Here is a 25,456-nt window from a genome sequence, read left to right on the forward strand (position 1 = left end):
ATATGATGAAAATTTTAAAATTATCATCCCCTAAAAGTTGATCCAAATTATTTTCTTAAAATTTATCTCCTAATTTTAAAATGGCTTTTTTCACTTGAAAAAAGTTAGTAAAACCGAAATATTTCTTGTACGAATAACGAAAACTATATTTAATCTCGCCTACCTACATCATTCTTGACATTTTTCAGTTCACTTAAAATTTTAAACTTATTTTACGCTTCTGAATTGAAACCGTACATATAATATAGATGCACATAATACATAAATTTATATGTATATATAAATATATATATATATACAATATAATATACATATATAAAGTACTTATATGCATAGAGACAAGCGTGAACAGTCCTTACAATTAAAGAGCATTCTTACCTGTGTAGTGTGTGCACTGCACAGTACAGTGCATCATCTATCTCTAAACTAAACAATAACATGCATTTACATTAAGACTAACCAGTAGAGCGTGAATGTTGAATGTGCGAGCAATGAATGGTTGTGGATTGAGTAATATTTTGTTGTGTAGAAAATATCAAGCAAGAAATTTTAAATTATTCACTGAACAAAAACTTTCATAAATACGTCAGCTAATTTTCATTACGGATCTGTGTGTATGAAGGATTACATTTAAATTTTGTAATAGTTAAGGTAATTTTATTAAAATATATTATCAAATTGCAACACATTTTTGATAGAATTTTCAAAAGCTGCAGGTTTATAAATTAAAGGTTAACGAAAAATCGTGTAAAAAGCATTTTCGTCTACACTTTAATTTTTGCAGTCTGCCTCGGAAACGCTAAAATGTTGGAGCCACAGACGGAAATGAAGACGCACGTCTACTACAAGAAATACTCGGGTCACTCAAAGGGAGTGGGCATCTGCTGGGGATGTTTGACCCTCTGTTTCCTCATCATGAACATCATCGTTTTCACCGAACCCCAATGGATCGGAGACTCGGAAACCAGTCCTGGTGTTGGTTGGATGGGATTGTACGAATACTGCGAGCTCTATAACTCAGGACAGAATGAAATTTGCAGAGGTCAATTTCAGGTTAGCAAAAAAATTTCTGTGAATTTCAAAACTGAAAACAAAAATTTGTGAATGTTTCTAAAAATGCATATCTAAAAATTTTAAAAATATTTGTTTCACCTGAAAATAGTAAGATGATTTGTTTTTTATAAACATCATTCAGACAAACTTTTGGCGGTTTATATATATATATATATATATATATATATATATATATATATATATATATATGTATATGGTAAAACCATACCGTGTAAACATTAAAAAAGATAAACAATCATCTTATCAATCGTTCAGTTCATTTAACCATAAGATTCTTAACGTAATCTCAATATTTTATATACTTTATATATTATCTCAATATTTTCAATATTATGTAGCGTTTACGAAAATTGAATGGAAATGGAATAGAAGGGAACGCATGTTATAATTATTATTATTAAACATTATATACAAATTAAAATATTTATTCATATTGGTCCATCTACCATATACAAGGTACACGACATGACATTCATTACAATCTTACAGGACTTCACCACTATATTGACTCCTGCTTTCAGGGCTTCTACATTCTTCATCGGAGTTTCCATCTTAATTATCTTCCTCGTCATTTTCTTGTTCATTTTGTTCTTTTTCAAAGCCGCCTTCAAGTATGCCTACCTTGTCTGTGGCATCTTACAAGGAGTATCAAGTAAGGATCTTTGTGTTGTGGAAAAATAAATGCTAACTTCTATATGTTGTTAAACATAAATTTGCATTTTTTAACTTAAAATATTTTATTAAGTTTATATAAAAACAACATTTTGTCCAAGTTTAAAATTTTAATCACATGAATTTTAAATTCTAATTTAAAAACCATCGCGCAAGCCAAAACTGATTCTCGTAAAACATTTCAACCCTCACTCATAACTAACATGAAATAATTTCAAAAAAAGAAAAAATTAAAACTTGAATGAAATGCAAACAGCCCTTTTCATGTTTCTCGGAAACGTTATTTACCCACACGGATGGGACCACATACAAGTTAAACGTTTGTGTGGAGAAAGTGCCACCAGATTCTACATTGGGGAATGTACGTTTAGGTGGGCCTACATGCTCTCCATCATCGCCATGTGCTGCATATTCATGATCACTATACTGGCCCTCCTCTTGGCGTTCAGAACAAACAATCGTCTGAGGGACTTCGAAACAAAATGTTAGTGTTCGTTTCGTTAAAGATAATTTCATTTTTAAAACTTTTCATCAGCGCCCAACTTCATTTCGTCACTTACAAAGCGGTGCAAGCTTTGTTTTATTAAGCGTTAATATAAAAGGCGTGTGTTTAGAGACCCATCTCTAGCCAGTTAGCATTCAAAGAATCTTATTTCATTCGAATCTAAATTTACCTAAGGTTTTTCCGCATTTAGTATTTCAAAGTGCGCACCTTAGCAAAGATTTAAAAGTAACGCGGAATAATTTGCTAAACAAACGCTAATAGTAAATGACCACAAACATTATTTCCAGCCACAAGCGGTTTTACATCAAAGCCGCAATCCGTGATGGGAGGATCCGCACACAATCCCAACGCCACACTTCCTTCGCAAGCTCCCAGCGTTCATTCAAAGAGAGTGTATTGAGTCGACGCCACCACATATTTCAATTCATTCAATTGTTGCTTTTGTACATGCCCCACACCGTGACACTATTTATAAAATCATTCACCTACAAAAACGATTCGTTATTTGTTATAATATTACGTCCAAACAAATCATAATGCTATGATCGCAATAGACTTATTGTCTCTTTTCAACTTAGAATTGACAGCTTCCGTGTAATTAATCTTTAAAATATAACGTGATGATTAACCAAATGTGTTCTCTTTCAACTAACGTAATGTGTTCTTTTGATTTCCGCGCTTAAAATTGTTGCTAATTAATTATTTTCACGTTACTTCAATCACTTTTGTTGAATATTTACGAAATTAGCTGATGAAAAAAAATTTCATTTAATCGTCCAAAGGAATTGATTCAAAAAATGTAAAGGGACAAAATAAAATTTATAAAATAAAAAACAAACAACCATTAAAATTGAAAAAAATTATAAGGACAAAAAATAATTTAAATTTTCAAAAAGCATAGTGATAGGTTTATCGGGAAGTGTTACAAAGGCCATTAATTAACTAATTCTAGTTACTTGAATGCAATATGATAAAAACGGAAGAGATTAAAATCATTTGAAACAAGGAGGAAGAAAGCCTGTAGACATAATCAAGTGCAACAGAACTTGTGGAGGGCATCATCCACTCAGTCATCCCACTCATCATCATCTTCGTCGTCGTCATCTCCATCATCGTTTTTTTCTAAGAAAAAATAATAAGACTAATTATTTATCAGTTCACTTTAAAAATAATTTTAGTTTTGTATAAACACATAAAAGTATGAGGCAGAAATCGACGTATCATATATACGTATGTATAATATTCCAGAACCACTTTGGAAATGAACTATGTTTCATGTAGTGACAAGAGGTCTTATTTTAGTAGGACCAACGGTGTTGAAAAAATTTACAGAAATGCAACATCCTTAAAAGTGCTTTCAACTTAAGAAAAATAGGAAAACGTTGTTAGATACTGGAGGAAACAGACAGGAGTGAGACTAGTCGGAAGTTAGTCTGACCAACAGAGTACATAGAGTTTATAGTAATTTGGGGGTGCTTGATTTTTTGGAACATTCATGTCAATTTTATCATATTAATAAAAAATCTGAGAAAAAAAAACGAAATATCAAGAGATGAAATTGTAAAATAACCTGCGCCCAGAGCCTTGGCACGCATTCGCAAGGCTTTGGCAAGTGCTCCAGCAATCCCTTCATCCGATTCAACGTCAGGTTTGGCCTGTTCATTTACTGTCACCTGTTGTGGATGATAAAAAATTAATGTAAAGAAGTTTAAGACAGGAGTTGGTGTAAGTTTTTAGTGGTTCAATAAAATTCAATTTAAATCATTAACGATCCAATCAATAACACTGACGAGCATTCTACACATGAAAAAACATAATATGAAAATACATTTGAGAATTATTCCTCTGCAGTAAAACAAAACTTAAAATGCATTTTGATAAAATAAATGACCAGAAAAAATTTGATTAAATTAACGTTGACAAAAATAAAACTAAACTACATGTGCATATAACAATATCAACGCATATAAACGAACATCAACAACATCAATAAACAACGAAAACACCGATAACATAACATCGACATCTACAACAAACAACTAAAAACATCAACATCTACAACAAAGAACTACAAACATCAACATCTACAACAAACAACTACAAACATAAACATCAAAGTAAGCACCGACCGATTTTAGTGAAACGCCTTCTCTTATGTGGGCCAACAAAGCATTTCTTCCACCTTCAGATTCACTCGAAGCATTCGATTCCACGTGGTTCAATGAGACACCTTCCTGTATCTTATCCAACAAGCCCGCCCTTCCAGAACCTGCGTTATGAGATGATGGAGGTGGTGGGGGTCCAGGAGGTGGAGGTGGTGGAGGAGGGGGAGGAGGAACTCCACCAGGAATGTTGCCTCCACTCACTGGTGGAGGAAAATGAGATGGCGGAACAGGTGGTGGACCTTGTCTGGATGGTGTTGGAGGGGGTGGCGGGGGGCTTGGTTGTGGTGGACCTGAAGCAAGACGAACTGGCGGTGGAGGAGGAGGAGGACCTGGCTTTGAAATCGGCGGTGGAGGCGGTGGTGGCGCCGCTGATCTAGAGCCTTATAAAATAAAAATATTTGATCTCAATGAGTGTTGATCATGGAGGGCACATACGAAAATCATTCCAAAACATTTCGAGCATGCCAAAGAAAATAAACAAAATGTGACTGAATGAATGTAATAGGAAGAAATAAAATTTACACCAAATTAACTTCCCCCTCCTAACATCTTTCGTACATCCAATAACAACATATCAAATTAGCAGAAGCATTCACACAACAACAACAACACAACACACGTCAGGACGGCATTTTCCCCGAGATCGGGGGTTGCCTCAAGTACACAATGACAACCACAACTTAACTCACAATAGCCCAACTTCACTAACAACTCATTCCTGCAACGACGCATTTAGCTTGTATAAAAAAAACTGATTTTACATTTGAAGCTATGAATTATGAGCAAAATTGCAAAACCCCTTTGAGAGAAGTGCAAAAATATAATGGAGTCACTAAAAACACATCACACATACATCACACGACAGAATTTTTACCTCCCGTCCGACCAGCTGATGGTGGTGGCATGGGTTGGCTGATGACAGGAGGAGGCAGGGGCCTGGGTCTCTCCTTTTTTATTGCTTCTACACCACCACGATCCTCCAAGAACTTGTAGACAAACTGTGCTGTTTCCTTATCTTTCAGCTGAGTTTCGTCCAGTAATACCTGGTCAAAAAGTGACTTCATGGCTGGGTCCAGGTTGTTCATCTGTTGGTTAGTTTGTTGTTTTGCAAATTGGAATTAATATCAATCAGTTTTTATTTGCAGATAATTTTATGAGTTTTTTTAATGACAAATCATATAAGATAAATATGTTGACAACAAACAATTCTTACATCAAACCCTTTATCAGGGTCCCAGCCAACGTGATTCACGTGTCTGCAGAAGATAATGTTGTAAATGATGTGACTATTAGGTGATAAGGAATCTATGATAAGTCAAAACGGGTTAAAAATCATATAATTGTTGAAATTATTAAAAATAATGATAAGATAACTATGAAAATGCACGACATGAACATCACTTAAGAAAAAAATAGAAACACAAGAGCAGCCAACCTGAAGTCACTTGGAGTTCCAATGTCTTTCTTCTCAAGTTTCTGCTTCTTCTTATCCTTCTTTTTAGTATCCAATTTCTTCGATTTCATTGAGTCATTGAATGAATTACTCAAAGATGTCATAGGCTGATCTTAATTAATAAAAATAATAAATATCACACATTTAACTGAATGCCAAAATGCCATAGGAGAGATATAATAAGTTTAGAAGAATTTGAAAAAAAAATCTTAAAATAGAAATGATGTTGGAACTAACTGAGCTGCATTGAAGTTGGCTTGGATGAAATACTCAAACTGTGCTGAAGGGAGGTCTGTGAGTTGAGGAGCATTGATGAGTTCCTCTCTGCAAATGCAGTTATGATGTTCAAATTATACAAATGTAGCGCAATCATTTGTTGGAGCATTCGAATATGACAAGAATTTTAAATTTTGAAACATCGCTGAAGCTATCAAATAAATTATCAAAATTAAATTATCTAAATTCTAAAAAAGTTTGCTCAGTAAATTAAATTATTAGACTATTAAAATATCATTAAAAAATGAAACTTTGAAATTCTTTCTAGATTCTGCTTTAATCGCTAGCAAGTGCAACATCACAAAAGACATTAGAGTTCAGATCAAGTAAACATAATAGAATATACTCAATAACTTCGTACGATGTCAATTCTGATAATTCCAAGCATAAAACTCTACACTCACATAAATTTAGTTAGAGATGGCATATCCACACACACACACACACATCATATGAAAGAACAACAATGAATAAGAAACCACAAAATGAATGAGAAACCACATAAGTGAATAATAAATAAACATCAACAAACCAGATCTTCTCTTCTCTTTCTTGTTCAAGTGATCGATGACAGCAGAACTGAAGAGTCGGGCCTCCTCATCGTTGCAGAAATTCAAACCAGCTGGACAGTCCTGTAGAAGATGTCGACCAGCAAGTTAGGATGCTAAAATTAATTCTGTTCATTTCTTATTTTCAAAGAAATAAACCTCTTCTACTCAACTGACCACCGCTATCAACCATCAAACTCATATTATTAGTGCATAATGATTACAATTAGAAATCAAACAGACAATCCTGTTTAGTGACTGACTATACAATCTCTGATAAAATCCAAAATGAGCAATCAATTAATTTCTACACAATCACCACAGTAAGTCAGTAAGTACTGCAACATACTGCTACGTCAACAGTCACTACCTTACATGCTAATTTCAGAAACCTAGGCTTAACATTAAATTATTTTCTCAACATTGAAATTCTAAAAAATAAATTGTCTATAATTATTTTTAATTAAGTCCATAACAGACAGACTTACATTGTCGTAAACAATTGATGCAATTCTTAACAAAAATCAGATCCAGTTTTTTCATGATGGCGTGAAAATTAATTTTCAAATTTAAAAATACGAACACAAAAAAATGGGAGATAAACATACGATGAAACAATTGAAGTAATTCACTAACGTCAGTATCAAATGAGTGGAAGAATGACCTGAGGACTTTGTATTCAAACTGATTGTACAGCTCCTGCTCCCATATCAAGTACCGAGACTGATTTTTTTTTTATAACAAGACAAATGATTTAAATTAATAGTTCAACTGGCTTTTACTTCAAATTAATCACTGTGGCTAAATGATATTGATATAATTTTCAGAGTTCGATATTTTTAAGCAGTGATCAATAGTCACAGAAATAGCTGCTGAGAAACGTTCCAATAAAAATGATAGTAAAGGAATTTAAATAAATATTAATAAAAATAACATGATAATAAAATAATTTAAATATTAATAAACATAAACAGTTGAAAATGCTAAATCCTAAATAAAAAATAATGAAAATAGCAGCAAGAGTAAGCAAGGAAGATGATGGGACACCTACGTCAATATCGTAGACCCTGATGTAGTAAGACCTCTTGCCATTATCCTTGATGAATGTTGCCACTCCGACATACCTCTTGTTCCATTTTGTGAACGGCGGATCGGCCAGGTAGACTTGCACCACTGCTGATGCCAGCGCCTTCCAATTCAAGCGATAAGTGTAATTGTATCATAATGTGAATGAAGTTTGTGGTGCTTTCAATTTAAATGATTCAGCAACTAGTGGTATGTATAGCTACTTAATGTCCAACTTCTTTGTGGTTTGTTTAGTAAAGTCATTGCTTAATGAATATACGATATTGGTGTAAATATAAATCTAGGGATTACTGTCTATTGTTAAATGGTAAAATACATATTTTTTTCTTATTAAAATGTTGATTCCAAAATTTAAATATAATAGAAGAGATAAAAATGATGAAATAAGTTTAGTAAGTATAAGTATAACAGTAAGTAATAAATAAGTATAAGTAATGATGAATAAGTTTAGCTACTTCAAGTTGGGCTTCCCCTAGTGTATAAATTACAATTAGTTTTGGGGCAAATCCTGATAGTAAGGACAAACCCACTACATTCTAATGGACTTATTAAATAAATAATAAGACCTAGAAATGAACTAAGAACTAGAAGCCTTCAAAGTTTTAAATAAAATAATTTCTATCAAAACATTTGTATTTTGTATCTGTAAACTTGAAAAAGTGAGCTGATTGTTATAAAGTATTATTTTGAAAGAAAAACCCATGTACAAATTAAATTATTAATTTGTAAAAAATCATTGTATATGATTGATAGACAAAAAAATTACAGACTTACTTACAAAATTAAAAGTTAAACTAATTAAATCAATCGATCAAAAACATGAATACTTACAACACATTTGGGACCAGTCAATTGGAACAAGACAGCATTCTCCGAGGCCTTCAAAACCAGTGAAGGTTGGTTGGATTGCTTTTTTCTTTGTACTTGTGACATCTAATTGCTGTTATAAAAGGACAAATGGTAATGTTGAATGGTAAATGTGATGCTTGCTAACACCGACTGATGGTGGTGCCCGCCGTGCATAACACTGCAACCTACTTACTATAGTTATAATAGAATGCAATAGAACTCAATGATAAAATGAAGGAAGTGAAATGCTGAAATACTTGATAAACTCGAATAAGCTCATGATAATTTAAAAAAATTCACATCCATAATCACCACACAATTTTTTTCTTTATAATCTAAATTAAAATTCTAAATCATGATTATTTTGAGTTGTTCATATGAAAATGATGTCAGCCGATAAACTAACATACTGATGTGAACATATGCAGCTAGAAGGAAAAATTTGAGCAACTGCTTTTATTAAAACATATTTTTACTAAATGAAAAATCCAATTAGAATCGTTTGCATAATGCTTATTCATTCTATTGGCAAATTCCAATTGTGTTATACTACATATCAATGACTATCAGAAGAATGCAATCTTTTTTATAAATATTTAAAATGGATAAAATAATTTCACTAAATCTTTAATAATCCAGTTTCACCTAGATACAGAGAGCAATCTCACACTCCATGAAGATAATTAGCTAATTAATTCAAACAAGATAATGAATTAAAATAATGTCAATAATGTAAAATAATCATTTACACAAAAATAAAGTTCAAATCGATGGCACAAATGAAGAAAGAACCATTTAGGCACTGCTTCTCTATGGCAATAAGCACCAGCACCAATTTTTAAGAGTGTTCTAAGCACTATAACTGAACATTTTTTTACACTAAATTCCAAATAAAAAAATTTAAGCTACCACATTTTGTGTAATACTGTAAACTAGCTTACAACATTACTTCCATTCATATTAATATCACAGACATCATAAAGCTCTCCAAATAAAATATTACATTCACATACTATATTAATATATTTATTTAGAACACTAACATGTTATATTATATTTCTATTTGCTGTGAAAAGAAATAGAATTTTAATATAATTTTACTTTCTAAACTAAAGTTTAACTCTTATTAATAGTGTAATTATTCTATGTTGTAAGTGTTTGCTAGCTATTCTCAAGACAAAACAAGCTAATTGTTAATAGCTAGACTACTAATCAAATATACTATAACTAATTACTAATATAATTTAATTTAATTAACCTTTTATGTTTAAGTATTCTAATAATAAAATAAAAACCAAAAGAAAGAAAGAAGCATTTATTCCATGCTAAGCAAGCTAAGAGATGCCTCAAAATTAATTAATCTGTAAAGATTTTAAAAGCCTTTTTTAGTTTAACAACTAAGCTCTCTAAAGCCGGGAGTTCTGATCTCAAGCAAGTTTCAGTTCACTCTCTAGTAAAAGACAGTTAGTGACAGCAGAAAAAAATTGATTAGAAATTAATTTTACAATTTATTATTTTTTAAAAACGAAATAAGTAGTATTATCTAGACTTTTAAAAAAGCGCAATTTATAATTTGTCTTCTTATATGATTCAATGGTAGTTACACATTGGAAAAGGAAAACCCCACCCCAGCCTAAGCCGCCTTAAAAAATCTAACATTTCTTAACGTTTGCAAACTTTTATTTCGAAAAAGGTTACAATTTTAATAAAAAACTAAATTTTCGAACGGAACATACTTACATTAATCGGAAATCATTTGTTCGAAATTAAGACATAAAACTTCTCTTCCACGAACTTTAGAAACAGAATGATTTAATAAATCTTTCTCTTCCTAAAATAAACAGAATAAATTATGTAACGCCTGATTTACCTTGATAAGTTTTGTTAATGTAGTACAAAAACAATATAATAGAAGTATGTACATGTACAATATAATATGAAAGAATGTAATGTAATTAAAACATGCCTTAGAAAGCACTTATAAAACAATAAATTTGGTTCGTTATGTAGAGTGATAACAAAAATGACACCAGATCGATCAACAAACGTGATAAATCAATGTCAGAAAAATTTTTGTTATCCATTTCAGATTTTGTTGCTGAAGAAAAAGGTTCCGCTTTTGAACTTTGCACACAGAATGTGGCATGAACGACAGGAAGTTATCAAACAAACAGCAGACATCATCTAAGTTCACAATCATAGTGATAGAAAACTATAAATAGCTTTTATATCTATGCTCACCATGGAATTATATAACTGGAAGCGCCCTACCAGCGTTTTAACATTGAAAATTTTTTTCAACGGGCAAGTTACCTCTGGAAGCAAGTTTCTAAAAATTAATTATTCATGAGCATTTTGGTTTATTTTTAGCAAAATCTGAGATATAATTAGAAAAAATCTTGGCCTTCCCGAAGTCATGTTAATGACTCTGCCGATCTGCATTCAGTTCGTTAGTTAAAATTTATTTCGTTTTCAACATTCCGTGAAGTTTTAGGTTAATTTAGGAATGATTCTTACTCTAATGAAATGATATGAAGTAAATGATCATCAGCGTGATTCGTGGGTGCTGGGAGAATGAATGAAGAAATCTGTAACTATCATCATATACTTTGTTAACTCTTTTAAATGGTATGAGTTTTTTATCTAGAAGCAAAAATAAACAAAAAGTTAGTCAAAATTTCAATTCATTTTGCTATGGTTATATAGCATAAAACCTTTGTATGTAGCTAATTCATTTTTTAATTTATTGCATTCACTCATAAGTTTTCTTATTGTTGCCTGCAGCAGTGTGATTCTGGACTTATAATACTTTGATTGCCTTTGCTGTTGCTTGATGAGATGGGCATCCATTGAGCAAAACATCTAAAAATGGTTTTAAATTGAAAGTAAATAGCTGCATTTAAAAGTTTATATATATATATATACATATATATATATATATATATATATATATATATATGCCCAATAAAGTAATGAAACTCTTTATATTCTGTATTTCTTATGACAAAAAGCCATTTTAACAAAGGCATCCTAATAATAATAATAAACCCATAATACAAAAAAAACATATTTTCCATTAGAATCAAAATTAGCATTTTATAAAATGTAATAAGAAAATGACCAAATCCTTATCGTTTTATTTGTTAAATATCTGATAGTAAGCCGGCAAATGCCAATGTTATTGCGTTGTATATTAATATTTGGTTTGAATTAATCAATATTGCTTCAGCAATCCTTTGTTTATTATAAATAAATACTAAATTAATTGCCTCAGTTTGTGTTGTCTTGGTTTTTGTCTTTTCAAATACCCCACCAGGAAATACTGTTGGGTAGGCATCTTTCTGACTTCTTTATTTGACTTTGAAAAGGATTTTGAATCAAAATGTTTACTACATATATATGATCTTTTTCTTTCAAAACCTCTACACCTGCCATTCAATGCATTGATCCACTGACTTTTTATAGGTGATTTTTGAGGAATGCTGTAATGCATATTGCATTTTGTCAAAAATGAATTATTGAAATTTATATCTATTAATCCATGGAGAGAGGTCAATGAATCATAAAATATGCAAATGATATAAAAATATTATTAAGATCATATTATTACCTGTGCCTAGATATATTTTGGTCTTTATATGTCCCATTACAATTTTTTACTATACACTTTAATGGCATTTTTAATTTAATAAAAGATAGAAATTATATTCAAAAACTAACTTACTGCTTATCGTCTGCTCAATTCATTCCAAAGATCAGAAATTTTCAGGTAGCATATCCAAAAAAATGTATACAATTATTTGATTCAATAGCAATATTTATTATAATTGAAAAAATATATTGATTATATTAAAATTTAAAGTAACATCAATATGGTATTCCACATTACTATTTTAATTAATAATAATAAAATAAAAAGATTTATGTGGCTTGTTATCTAGTTCTAATTAATTAACCAATTATTTGTTGTTGATAAAACAAGAAAATTTCGATGCCAGTACAAACGTCGATTTTTTAAAGTACACGAACGAACATACCGACATTGAAATTTTTGAGTTTTTTTTAACATTAATTTATTAGACAGTAAAAAATAAAAAGTCAAAAATTCAAAATAAAAATACAAAAAAGCCTCTCTTCTACTAGTATGAGTCTAGTTTTTCCTGGCACAATGTAACATTTGTAAAATTTTTAAGAAAGTGACATTTATAAAATCAAAATGGATCAAAATTCAGTTAAATTATTAAGTTAAAAATCGATTAAAACTGCCATAGAATGATTTCAGCAGTAAAAAATGTTTACAAGAATTTGCCGCCGGTAGCACAAGAACAGGGAAGAAGCTAAATATAGATTGGAAAACTGAAAAACCCATTGACAATTTGGTGCTAAAAAAGTTTGCTTCCAAGCTTCCTGACCTTGAGAAGAAGGTCAACACTATAAAGCCATTCTTATATATAATTCAATGATGCTCACAACCAATGTGTTTTCTGTTTTCCTCAATAGAGAATACATAATGTTATTTTAGTTAGAGCTTTTTCGGTGCCGCAGTTTAAATTAACTTACATATGAAACGACGTTCATACACAGAAATGCATACACGCACAAGCACTGCATGATACACACGTAATGTATGGTAGTCTGGGTTTCGGATAGACTGGATTTTCATTTGCTGCACCCAGTGTGTTGGAGTCGGATGAAAAATATACGACTCTTCAAAAAATCCGACTCTGGGTAAAAATTTCTGACTCCGGGTTCCGAATTCCAAAAAAACTTTTCGCCTTTTGCTTCATAATTTCATCTTATTATCCCAACTAAATAAAAAAAATACTTAAAAAACACTTAAAATCAGTAAATGTAATTGTTTACTTTAGTAAAATTACTTTCTTTTTATGTTTTACAGCATGCTGAAAAAATTATGTGATTTTTATTCACCTTATTATTTATTTTCAGTATTAAATGGTTACTTATCACTAGATATATTTATCTTCTAAAAAACACAATTTTTAAAAAATTGCAGAAAAAAAATAATTCCGACTGTGGCCCCTTAAAAAACTCCCACTCCAGCCAAGAACTCCTATTCCAACCGACTTTGACACTGACATTCTGGCTGCAATAACAATGCGAGACATATTGACACTTTTACCAAATGAGCCAAATTGCCGACTTTATAGTTACCAGTTGGGCGGGGTGTAGTGTAGAGTGCCTGGAACTGCTATTGCGGTGACTGGAAACGATTACAAAGAGATCTCCGCCTATCACGTGCATTGTTTTACGTGTGTTATTCTAACTATATGACTATACACTGTATGTTTGTTGTCGATGCCTCCGAAAAACATTGAATAGAGAATTGTAACTATATAAATTAATTAATTATTTAATTTATCAATAAATTAAACAATAAATTAATCAATAAATGCCAGTTTTCAATTTTCAGCTAAATTAATCAATGAAGCCATTCATTTTTATAGCCCAACATTCGATCAAAATGATAAGAATCGTACAATGGGAATAAATTGTCTTACGAATATAAAAGTGATAACTCCCTTCACTAAAATTAAAATGTCTAGAAGCATACTTTATTTTCATAACTGCTATACTTCTATAATTTTTTGTTGATCTGTGAAATAAATTTTTCATTTTCGCAATTGAATATTTATGAATTAATTGAAAATATTTAAAAAATTGCATATTTATTGCCCCAGCCAAGTCAATGTTGCATCCCGGTTCGAAGTTAAAGTGGTCGTCATGCCAACATGATTGACATTCTAGCACCAGCGAGATAGAATGGAGAATGAGATAGAATATTATAGAAACGATTTAGATAATTCATCTTCTTCAAATATTTACATTTATAACGAACTAATCACTAAACCGATAATTTCTAAAGATTGGAAACTAGGAAATGAATTAATAGATTTAAAGTAATTTTATTTATTTAAAAAAGCATCATAAAAATCTGCTGTGTTTTTTATTGCATATGCATGATTGCAAATATTAAGTTATTTAGTAAGGGTAAAAACCCATCACTGATTACAGTACTGTAAAACCAATTGAATTTATCAGCTACATTTCACAATATTGCAAATAAATATTTATATATTTTAAATTGTTTAAATTGTTTTCATTTCATTCAAGACATTCCTTCGGTTATGATTGTTTGAAGCGATCAAATTTGCACTGTATTGAAGAACACGTTGTTGCATTCACAGCAGGAAATTACGTCGTTCTTCTGAATGTGGTCACGAAAGAGCAGAAATTTATAAGAAGTACTAGCAGAGGCGGCGTGGAAGCCCTTGCTGTTAGTTACTATAAGTCTATTCTGTATATACATATATATATATATATATATATATATATATATATATATATATGTGTGTGTGTGTGTGTGTGTGTGTGTGTGTGGTTTGTGTGTGTGTGTGTGCAATTGTGACAATATTGGTTTACGAGTTAGATCAATCCTCAATCGGTAGAAGTGCCATGTCTTGTGCAGTACGCGAAGGCCCGGTTTGAAAATTTTCTATCCGAAACTCAAAGGCTATCATGCACCATTCATGTATAAAGCGGTGCTTGCGCGTGTATACATTATGTGCATATACGTCGTGTAGTGTAGACAATACAGCCTTTGTGGCACGAAAGTTTGACGTAAGTATGGAGAATAACACGTGGAAGCAGTTTGAAGGGCTGATGAGGTTTAAATCTTTAGTGCTCCCCGTGGTGCTCCCATCTCACAAACAAAATCATGAATCATGATTTGCATAATTTTCACTGCTTCTAGGCCCTAACCTGAGGACTGTCAAACGAAACTTCATCTACTTCGTAATGTTTTTCATGTGTTTTGTGATGAGACTGAGACCGCAGTAACATTGCTATTAAAAAAATTAGAACGTTACCCTTTTTACCATCATATGCAAACATATGCGCCGCGCGGTTTGTAGTTGACATCTCCGAATCATAATTTCAATGTTAATACGTAATAATGCGCTACAAAAGTTTAATTATTCCGTTTACTTTTAGCCAAACAATCGTGTTGAAAGTTGTAGCAGCGCGTCTTCGCGTAATTGTGTTCGTGAAATCTGATTTTGCGCTGTTCCGAAATTTCTTATTCGAGAGTTGAGTCTCATCAGTTTTGCCTTCATTTCAGAAACTTGTTCTTGTTGGCTGTCTTGTTTTCTCTTTACTTACCATTTCATTATTCATTTATTTTTATTATTTAAATTTTAAATTATTTATTTATTTATTTTAAAATAATTATAATAGCAAAAAATAAAATAATGCGACCAACCTCCGTCGCCAATAAAAAATTGAAAATTTATTCGAAAAGCGAATTTGAAAAGCATAGCATAAGAATAAACAATAAATAATTGATCCACGCTATATCCGCTGAATCAATTATTGCAATTGGTTGGTTACTTGTCTCTCTTATAACTTTTTTAATTTTTTATTTTATAGTCTTATACTTATAATTTATATAATATAATTTGAAACAAAAAACTTCCATGGTATATTTATAAAACTAAATGTATCAAGCATGGTTTATTGATTGATCAAAGTGCATTTCTAATTTATTTTCAGGTCCATCCAACCAGGAAATACTTGTCTGTTGCAGAAAAAGGCGTTGCCCCGAACATTGTGGTGTATGAACTACAGCCACAATTGGTTCTTCATCGTCTGCTGAAGAATGGTACTGAGTTGGTTTACAGCAATGTTGATTTCAGGTATGAAGTACCAAGTGCTGCCATTGCATGCTATTTTTATTTATCATTTGGTTCATTCAACAAAATGATTTTTTAATTACATTTTAAAATACAACAACATCAGTGCAACTTTGTTATGTAAATTATTGAACAACATTGTTGTTCTGGTTGCATGTTACTTCTTCTAATCTCAGCTCCAACAATATAATTCGATGAACATTCATGTTTGTTTGACTAAATCATTATTAAAATTTACTAAAATGACTTTTTAAATAAGATGAGTGTATTTGTTTTTATAGAATAATTTTTTTAATTTTTGGGCTTATTTGATAAGATTGTGGTTGGTAAGTTCATGGTTGGTTTTCTTTTGTTTATTCTTTATTGTAATGGTGTTGTTAAGATTGTTATTTGTAAATTTGTTAGAAACAATTGAAGTTAAGATGTGTGGATGTTTAATAATAATAATGTACAGAGACAAGAAAATAAAAATGATAATGGCAATAATATTGGTATCATAACATTTTTTACCATTTAAGCCCAGATGGATTGTTGTTGGCCTCCCTAGGTGGCGATCCAGACTACTTACTGACTGTTTGGGACTGGGAGAAGGAGATAATCCTACTCAGATCAAAGGCATACTCACAAGTAAGTTCAATAACCTTGTTTTTCATATTTAGCCTATTAGCATATTTAAATTCAACTTGTTTTTGTATTTTATTTTAAGTTATTTTTAATTAATCTTATTCTAGAAAGGCATTAAATAAGTTATGAATATAAGTTGAAATGGAAAATATGCAAGAGATATTATTTGAAAATGACAGTTACAATGGATGAAAATATTTATTTTTTGATAAAACAAGCTTAAACTATTAATATAATGAAACAAATATTAAAGTTATTATTTATCATTCATATAAAAAAATTAATATTTATGGAAGTATAAGTATTTTTATTTACAGAATTAATAATCCAATCATCCAATCCTGATATTAGTAAATGTTGTGTAATGACTATGTATGTCCCTGCCTGTATGAAATATTCAAACAGAAAAATAATAATTAATCAGGATATTTATAAAGTGGTGTTCTCAATGGAGTTGCCTGGCCAACTGACCACAGCTGGTACTGGCCACATCAAGTTAACATCACTTTTTTTTCATTTTATCTTTTATTAATTTTTTTTACATTTTTTTGTAATTTTTTAAATTATTGTCTGCTTTTTGTTTAGCTCATTGTCAGTTAAACCGAACTTTTACTATTTAGTGAAAATGGGGTTTAAATTGATTTATGCTTTCAAAAAAGGAACAAAACATTTTTACATTTTTGATATACCAATTCTGTCATACTACTATTTATTTTTGGTTTTCTTGCATTTTGCCAAACACCAACTGTATAATAATTTTTTTACAATTGTTAGATTTTGGAAGATGGCCAAAACATTCACAGGCTTGAAACTGCAGGGATATCTTGGAAAGTTTCAAAAGACAGAAATTTCTGATATTGAGGGTTTCGTAGAGTTTCCTGACTCCAAAGTGCTTTCAAGTTAGTTTTGAATTGTTTTAATAAGTGTAACAAGCAAACCAAGTTATGAGAAATAGCACTCTCACGATTAATACTTTCTTCTATCACCTTACTTAACAATTTGTTTTCAACAATGTGATCCATAAAATGATGTTTTGTCATTTTTTGTTTCACTGGAATCATTCATTAGTTCGCCGTTGTTTGTGTTCCTTTATATTATAAATATGACCTTTAATGAAAAGTTCTAGCTAGAGGCGACATTAAAATTTTGGCTGGTACTATTAACTAGTGTTTTGGTGAACTGTTTATGTCATCCAACTGTTAGAAATTAAACCCAAAATGGGCACACAGCATCTAATGTATTTGAGATTGAAGGTGGCCATTGCGATTGTTTTTGGGCTAGAACAGCTTGATTATTTTGGTTCATAAATTTTTTGTTGAGGTTTAAATAAAAAACAGCCTAAGTTGATTTTACACCTGATAAAAAACTTACTATGATTGCAAGATCAAAAGGCATAAAGTACCAGACCAATAATTTTTTGATCCTATCTGAATCAATCAATGAATCAATGAAAAAGTAATCAATTATTTTTAAAATTTACGATCATTATGATATACTTATAAAAAAACGTTTAAAAAATTACCTATGCAAACCAGTAATTAAGCAACACTGTCCATCACAATGACCGCTGAATGGTATGACAGCATTGTTGGATGTGTAATGAACAGGTTGTGAGTGGGGCAACTTGTTGTTATGGGATGGAGGTCTGATCAAAGTGGAGATATGTGGCAAGAACAAGATGCCATGTCACAGAGGTTCAATCCAGCAAATCATTCTGATGAATGGAGTTGTGATCACCGTTGGATTGGATGGATTCATCAGGGTATGCTCATTGCTCACTGCTTATTTAACTGAAGTTCATAATTTTAGTATTTGTATCTGTCAGAACCATTTTACATTTATAACATTAGATTTCCACGGATTAGAACAAAATAAATTAATCTGGATATTTGTTTTATCTTCAAACTTTTTATGACCTTGGTTTTAAATGGTTGTCATTTTGATGGTTACATAATGGTTAAACTAATTAGATATGAGTTAAAGGTTTGAAAAGAAGACATTTGGAAGTCATCTGTCAGGTGTAGCCACCAGAAATAAAAATATAAATTAAATCGTTGCATTTTGAGGCAATATGAATGATGAGATTGATATGAAATTAATCGATCGGTATATTATTTTATGATTTCGTTACATTGAAAATCAGCCAATCAAAGCTTTGCAACATTAGCACAACATCTGTGACAATAAAATCAATGACAAACCAACTGTTGTACAGGGTTGGGACTTTGGACAGCTGGACAATTCGGACATCAGTGGAGAATCAGAAGCTGTAGAAGTTGAGCCGATATATGAACTCCACATTCCTGGAGCTCATTTAAAATGCATATCCAAACTCACGATTGACAAGAAAGTCATCGACAATGTTGATGTACGCATCGAAAGTGGTAGTAATTTAAAGGGGAACAAGATTGTTAAAAATCATCAAATCCCTAGTGATATGGGTGACAAAATAACCATAAATGGAGACACTGGTGATGATTTGAAATACCTCAATATGTGGTATGCACAAGTAAGTTGATGCTACATTCTACACTGAATTACGTTAAGGAACAGTGTAAATGGTATTTGGCCTGAATGGTCATGTTTTGTTGAATATTGCTGAATATTGTAATATTGAATATTGTTAAATATATGCCAGTGTTTGAATAATTGTGCTGTATACTTATCAAAAAATTATATCAAACTTCTTTGAAATGTAAATGCAACTGAAGGACGGTGCAGGTGCAATGTGGAGAATTAACCTCTCCATGTCTGATCCAACACATTCACTCCAACCGCCAACTGAGTCGTTACCATCTCCTGCAACTTCATTGCTATCATCATCCACGCCTGAATGTTTATTTAGATCACATTCCGGACCGATATCTTCAATCTGTGCATCACCTCTGCTTTCCTTCATTGCCTCCATCGGAATTGACTGTTGGTTGCAATGCTTCCTTTTTAAGTGTATCATGTTTTGTGACTCAAGGTTGCATACATTTAATGAGAAACGCATTATACTTGTATACATGTGAATGTCTGTATGTAGCTATACGTACACATATACATGAGTGATTTACTCTTTGTGAATATCGAATAGGTGGCTTGTTTGTATGGTCATTCGATGGATGAATTACTTGAAGCTATATAAGTATTGACTTAATATACGTATCAAAATGTAGTTATTTCATACATGTCGTCCACCTTACTACAACACACACCACATTATACTACACCACATAACGAACCCCAGGCACAGTAAGAGTATATGATTACAACAGTTGTAGTATGGTGGCATGCCACAAGTTCAGCTCACCTGGTATGATGATACTCTGGTTGCCAACCGAGGTTTCTCGATATTGTTCATGATAGTTTAAATGTTATTTTCTTTTTCAAGTTGTCATGTTTAAGTTTTTTTTTATTCAGATTATTATTTCTATAATTTTGTTGTTAGGTTGTTCATAATTTTATGTTACAGTTATTATTTTGTAATTTTTATTTTGAGCTATCCTGTTAGTTTCTCAATCTCAAGCTTCTCTTGCTATTTAAAATGAGTATCGGATGGCTACATTTTTCAATGGTATTTTATTGAACATACACATTAGATGATTGCTCTTTATACAGTCAATCAAATTTTATAAATTTATTAATTCAGAAATATAATAAAACCAATTAGAAACATATGAAAACAAATGCAGGTTGACGCATGGGGTAACACAATTGTGGCTGGTTTTGAAGATGGAGTCGTAAGAGTACTCCAATTAACTTTGAAGTCTGACATTTCAAACAACAAAAACAATGACATCAAACGCGATTCCTCTACGCATGACTCCAACTTGCCAATGGATTTATTACTTGTGCAAGTGTTGAAACCTCACAAACATCGTGTTAGCACAATGGATGTTCTGCCTGGTTCACAGCTCTTAGCAACAGGGGTCAGTTAATTATGAAGTGCACCACATCACTAATATCTTGCATGTATCTTATGTCATGTTTGAATTGAACAATGAATATGTGTCACGTTTCAGTTGATCAATAAACATTAATAGGCATTGTTAGTTAGAAAGTTTAATTTTTATCATCAGGGTTTAAATTTAGAAATTTTACTTTGTCAATATTGCTTACATTTCCTTATTGTGAACCAACGCAACCGCCAGTCATATGATGGCACAGTATTCTTCCTGAAGATCAACCGGATGTCTGCTGACGATAGCGTCAGTGGTGCTTCTGTTGAATGTTCAACAAATAACAAGGATGTCAACATCTTGGAACCGCTCGGCTTCATCACAACTCCTTCCAGAGTTACTTATGCCAAGTGGTCCTCTAACCAGGTTGTTATTTTGCTGAGTTTTTTATTTGCAAGCGATATGTACGAAGCATAGAATTTGAAAGTTAGAACTTTCGAGATTAGCTAAATGCCATATATTCACCATATATTGAAAAAGTATAGCAAGATAAGAATGGTAGAAAAATGTTACTAGGTGAGAACCGTTGTTGATTACAATGAAGATGACGGTTATTGCAGTGCCTGTGTTCTGACATATAACAATAAGAACATATCAGTGGAATTAACATTTTAATATTAAAACTTAATGTTAACACTGTTACAATAACTACATTGGAAGAAAGTGTAATGATGATTCATATTATTGTAATGTTCAAATTCGCATGATTGCAAATGAAAAAGACACTGCTAATAGTATTAATTTCCCATTGAGCTGACTGAAATGACATCAGTTTTTGAAGTTGTCACTTTGTGATATATGTGTAACACCAGAGAAGAGAAAGCCTGCTTGTTTGCTGTGCGGGCGGAGAAGTGATGGAAGTTGAATCACCCAGCCACTTGGATATCAACAACAAACATACTTACATGCTGGACAAGTTGAAATTACGGAGACATTCATTCAAAAGTATTAAATCATACATTGAGGTCAGGATTGTTGGGTGGTCATAAATTAAAATTTGCAACCTCTTTTTGCTACCTCATTAAGGCTGTTTTAGTTTTATTAATTTTATTGCATTGTGACTGTTGAAGATTTTTGATATAATTTTTAAATCAGTAGTAAAAATTGTTTACGTTAATAATCGGGATGGTTTTCTTTTCAGGGATGTAAATGTTTTGATGTCTTTTGTTGCATTTTTGTTTTATTTCCACTTTTCCTGAATGTTCATTTTTTAGGATTCAAGTTTCAGCTGGAGAGGATGAAACATCTTAAAACAAAAATCCTTCCAACTTATTCTTTAATTCTTTGTATACTTTGATTTTTGTAATTTTTTGAATACTTTGATTTTTGAAAAAATCCCAGTGACTTTTTTCACACGATTTTTTCTACCAGAGGGAAAAGGAGCTTGAAGGAATGAAAAAGAATGCATTAAAAAGAGGTTAACCGTTGAGTGATTGTATACAGGATTTAAATTCATTTTAATTTGTTATTTGCGCTTTTTAATTTTCTCTTCCTCTATTTAATAAACATTGTAAACATTGTTGTTATTGGTGCTATATAAAACCGATTAGTATTAGTCCAGTTGTCAGTCAAAATCATTCACATGTTACATATAAATGAAATAATTCACCACTGGCAGAGTCTTCAATTGAGTCAGAACCCTGGAAAGCTACCACCTCTAACAAACCATCACCTGTTATGTGGGGACTTCCTGTTGTGTGTGTAGGGACCAACTCTGTCTGGATATCTTTGGTATGCTGTGCAATGTCTTGATTGGTGTGTTTCATTGTGTACAGGTTTTTAAATACAAACTTTGTGGTTTTATGCAAATGATAAAAGATAACTACTTCAATTTTCTCGTGTTTTACGATGTTTCTTGCGTGCTTTATAACATCACCATCATCCATTTTACGAGAGTTAAAAAGTTTGGACAACGTTGTTATTCTTTAGTTTTGCCGGTGTTAATATGTAATTGTTTGATCAGAATTTAAATTGAAATATTTAAAATCAGTTTATTATCCTTGATCTGTTTATTAAAAATAATTTTACTGAATTGAATTGTTAGTTATTATGAATATTATGTAATCATCACTTGTACATACTGGTGTGTGCAAATGATTAGTCTGAAACAATTGTGAATATTTGGTTAAATGAACGAGTTTCCATCAATTCAAAGAAAAGATCTACAAAATATGAAACTTTCTCAAACTGGCACCTGAGATTTTCTTCTATGATTTCAATAATATTTCAGATTATGATATGATTTCAGGTTATTGAATCATAAACTTCATCATATCACAAACTAATGTATAAAGGGGAGAAACGAACGAAACGAAACGAAATAATTTATTTGACCTCAATAAAGAAAATAAGGTGCAGGTTGACTGTGAGGAGTTAGTATAAAGCTCATCGAGCACAGCCACCTAAGCCAAAAACTTCAGAATCTCTAAATGAAATATGTTAACCTTCAGATGTTACTAATTGATTAAAAATATCTCACATATGCGTTCATAATTATTTAAAATTAAATTTTAATTCTCTGGATAGGCAGATTATGATGCTGGATTCCTGTATCAGGTGGAGTTTGATGATGAGCAGTTCACAAGCATAGATGGTGTCAAAAATGAGAACATCAGCAGCGAGGACATATCAAGCGACGAGGTGAAAAATGAAAAGAGTAACGACGCCAGCGGTGAGAATGGCGATGTTTGGAAATGCGAGGACGAAGCAAATAAACCAACGAATATTAAATCTGAAGCTGCTGCTGCTGAAAACATTGATAACGGAAGAGATGTTGTTGATACCGCTAGGAATACTAATGAAAACGAAAAAAGTGCAGTTGTTGACCAGCAAGTAACAGATGTTCCAAACGGTGATGATAGTAACGCTGGTGATGACAAACGCGAGAATGAACGGAGGAAGAGTCTGAGACAATATGGGAATACGAAATACATTGAACTGCCTTCATTTCTTAAGAATGCTCACATCACCTCATCGTGCTATTTGTTAGTTCAGTTTAATGCATTTTAAATGTCATAATTGCTGGGAATGCTGCATTGATATAAAATTTACGTACATATAAGATTTCACTTTATAAAATTTTACATATATTTCAGTTAATCTTAAAACATTTCAATAAAATAAAACGGACAATTAATTGACCTTTAAACAATGAATTTTACAGCACAGAACAGTACCTCATACTTGGATTCAACAATGGCTGGTTGATGTTTTATGACAAGCAGAACTTTGGCCCATTGTCAAACACCAACTCATCTTACTGGGCACTGAACATTCACGATGGAAACTATGGCAGAGTGACAGGGGTGTCAATGAGTTATGATGGAAAGTACCTCTTCACAGCTGGAACTGACGGAAATCTGTTCATGTTTAAGATAAATCTCGAAATGTATTTAGATGAGGACGTCGATGCGGCAAAGAGAACAAATGCCAAGTTGAGAGAGGTTAAAATAATCTCTCTTATAATTTTTTTCATATATTAAGGAATAAATAATTGTAGTACTTTTACTAGTTTTATTTTTTTGAAACTTCAACAGATGAGTAGTTTGCAAGCGCAAGTAACAACTGAAGATATTAAAGACTCAAAAGCTTTCAGGTTAGCAGCTTAATAGCTTTTTTGTTTCTGCCATGAAAACAAATGACAATCATTTAGGGTTGGTCAATCTAATTTAAATGTTAGATGTTAATTACAAACAGCATCGAAGAAGCTTGCAAAAAGTTGGAATATGATGAAATGATTCGATCATCTGAACTAAAAAAGTTCAATGTCAGAAAGCGAATTAAAAAACTAACTGATGAATTTGTAGAGTTGTGGCAGGCCAATAACATGCTGCCCAAGTTTTTGAAGCTCCACGAAAAGGTCAGCTTGCAGTTAACTATCTCTGAACTTGTTAAATTTTGATGACATCACCAAAAATAATAACTGCTCATAAGCGCTTCAATTTGTTATTAATTTTATTTCTAGTTAAAAATTTTCTGGTAAGAGTTTGAATGATGCAAAATGATTACTTTATTTTTCCAATAATTTTTGTTTATTCTTAAGGAGTTTGTGATGGATATGTCTTTGAAAAGTGAACTAACGAAACAAAAAATTATGAAAATTATGAATTTGAACCGGGAGATGAGAGGAAACTCAGTCAAATGTGACAAACAATTTGATAAAGTTTTTAATGAGTTGGTGCTAGAAAATTAATTATTTTAATTTTTTCCTAAACAATCCCTAGTTTACACGAATTACTTATTATTTGTTCTTAACTTACTTCAACACAACTTTTAGCCTATTTTTTATTTATTGATTAATGATTCATCTAAAGATATATTTGAGTTGTTTCTAATTTACGAAAGCAAGAGCTTCTAAAATCTTATCTACAGAGTGTTTTCTAAATTGCAGATACAAAAGCATGGTTGCCTGTGAACTGATTACTCTAAAAGATTTCAACAAGCATTACCAAGTGCATTCATTTAGGACAAGCAAGTTGTCTGAGAAGTTTGTGCAAATGAAAAATGATCTCTATGTGATGAAACAAAAGCAAGAAAGTGGATTGACCGATG

General features: G+C 31.6%; 3 protein-coding genes across 3 annotated transcripts; 2 read left to right on the plus strand and 1 right to left on the minus strand.

The window, feature by feature from the left end:
* The first annotated feature begins 417 nt into the window (after positions 1–417).
* HELRODRAFT_185197 (hypothetical protein) lies at positions 418–3,031 on the plus strand. The gene is made up of 4 exons (XM_009032284.1): positions 418–1,053; positions 1,564–1,726; positions 2,003–2,230; positions 2,547–3,031. Exons 1-4 carry the CDS (start codon positions 805–807, stop codon positions 2,786–2,788), a joined length of 882 nt encoding a protein of 293 aa, XP_009030532.1. The 5' UTR covers positions 418–804; the 3' UTR covers positions 2,789–3,031.
* HELRODRAFT_165783 (hypothetical protein) lies at positions 2,971–8,712 on the minus strand (the record flags this gene model as incomplete). Its single annotated transcript, XM_009032285.1, has 11 exons — positions 2,971–2,999; positions 3,822–3,924; positions 4,381–4,796; positions 5,291–5,501; positions 5,630–5,672; positions 5,852–5,981; positions 6,107–6,193; positions 6,678–6,777; positions 7,330–7,416; positions 7,745–7,882; positions 8,611–8,712. The coding sequence occupies 11 exons, from the start codon at positions 8,710–8,712 to the stop codon at positions 2,971–2,973; spliced, it is 1,446 nt and encodes a 481-aa protein (XP_009030533.1).
* Positions 8,713–14,740: 6,028 nt separating this feature from the next.
* HELRODRAFT_70090 (hypothetical protein) lies at positions 14,741–24,806 on the plus strand (the record flags this gene model as incomplete). The annotated part of the gene is made up of 18 exons (XM_009031848.1): positions 14,741–14,923; positions 16,198–16,340; positions 16,856–16,964; positions 17,386–17,456; positions 17,736–17,860; positions 18,569–18,723; positions 19,177–19,329; positions 19,673–19,880; positions 20,194–20,288; positions 20,639–20,875; positions 21,098–21,274; positions 21,718–21,879; positions 22,277–22,322; positions 22,524–22,636; positions 23,432–23,576; positions 24,074–24,338; positions 24,447–24,500; positions 24,602–24,806. Coding segments are annotated over 18 exons (2,646 nt in total), but the record flags the coding sequence as incomplete, so codon positions are not given.
* Positions 24,807–25,456: the final 650 nt, after the last annotated feature.

This window comes from Helobdella robusta (genome assembly GCF_000326865.2).
Source record: "Helobdella robusta unplaced genomic scaffold HELROscaffold_8, whole genome shotgun sequence".
NCBI lineage: Eukaryota > Metazoa > Annelida > Clitellata > Rhynchobdellida > Glossiphoniidae > Helobdella > Helobdella robusta.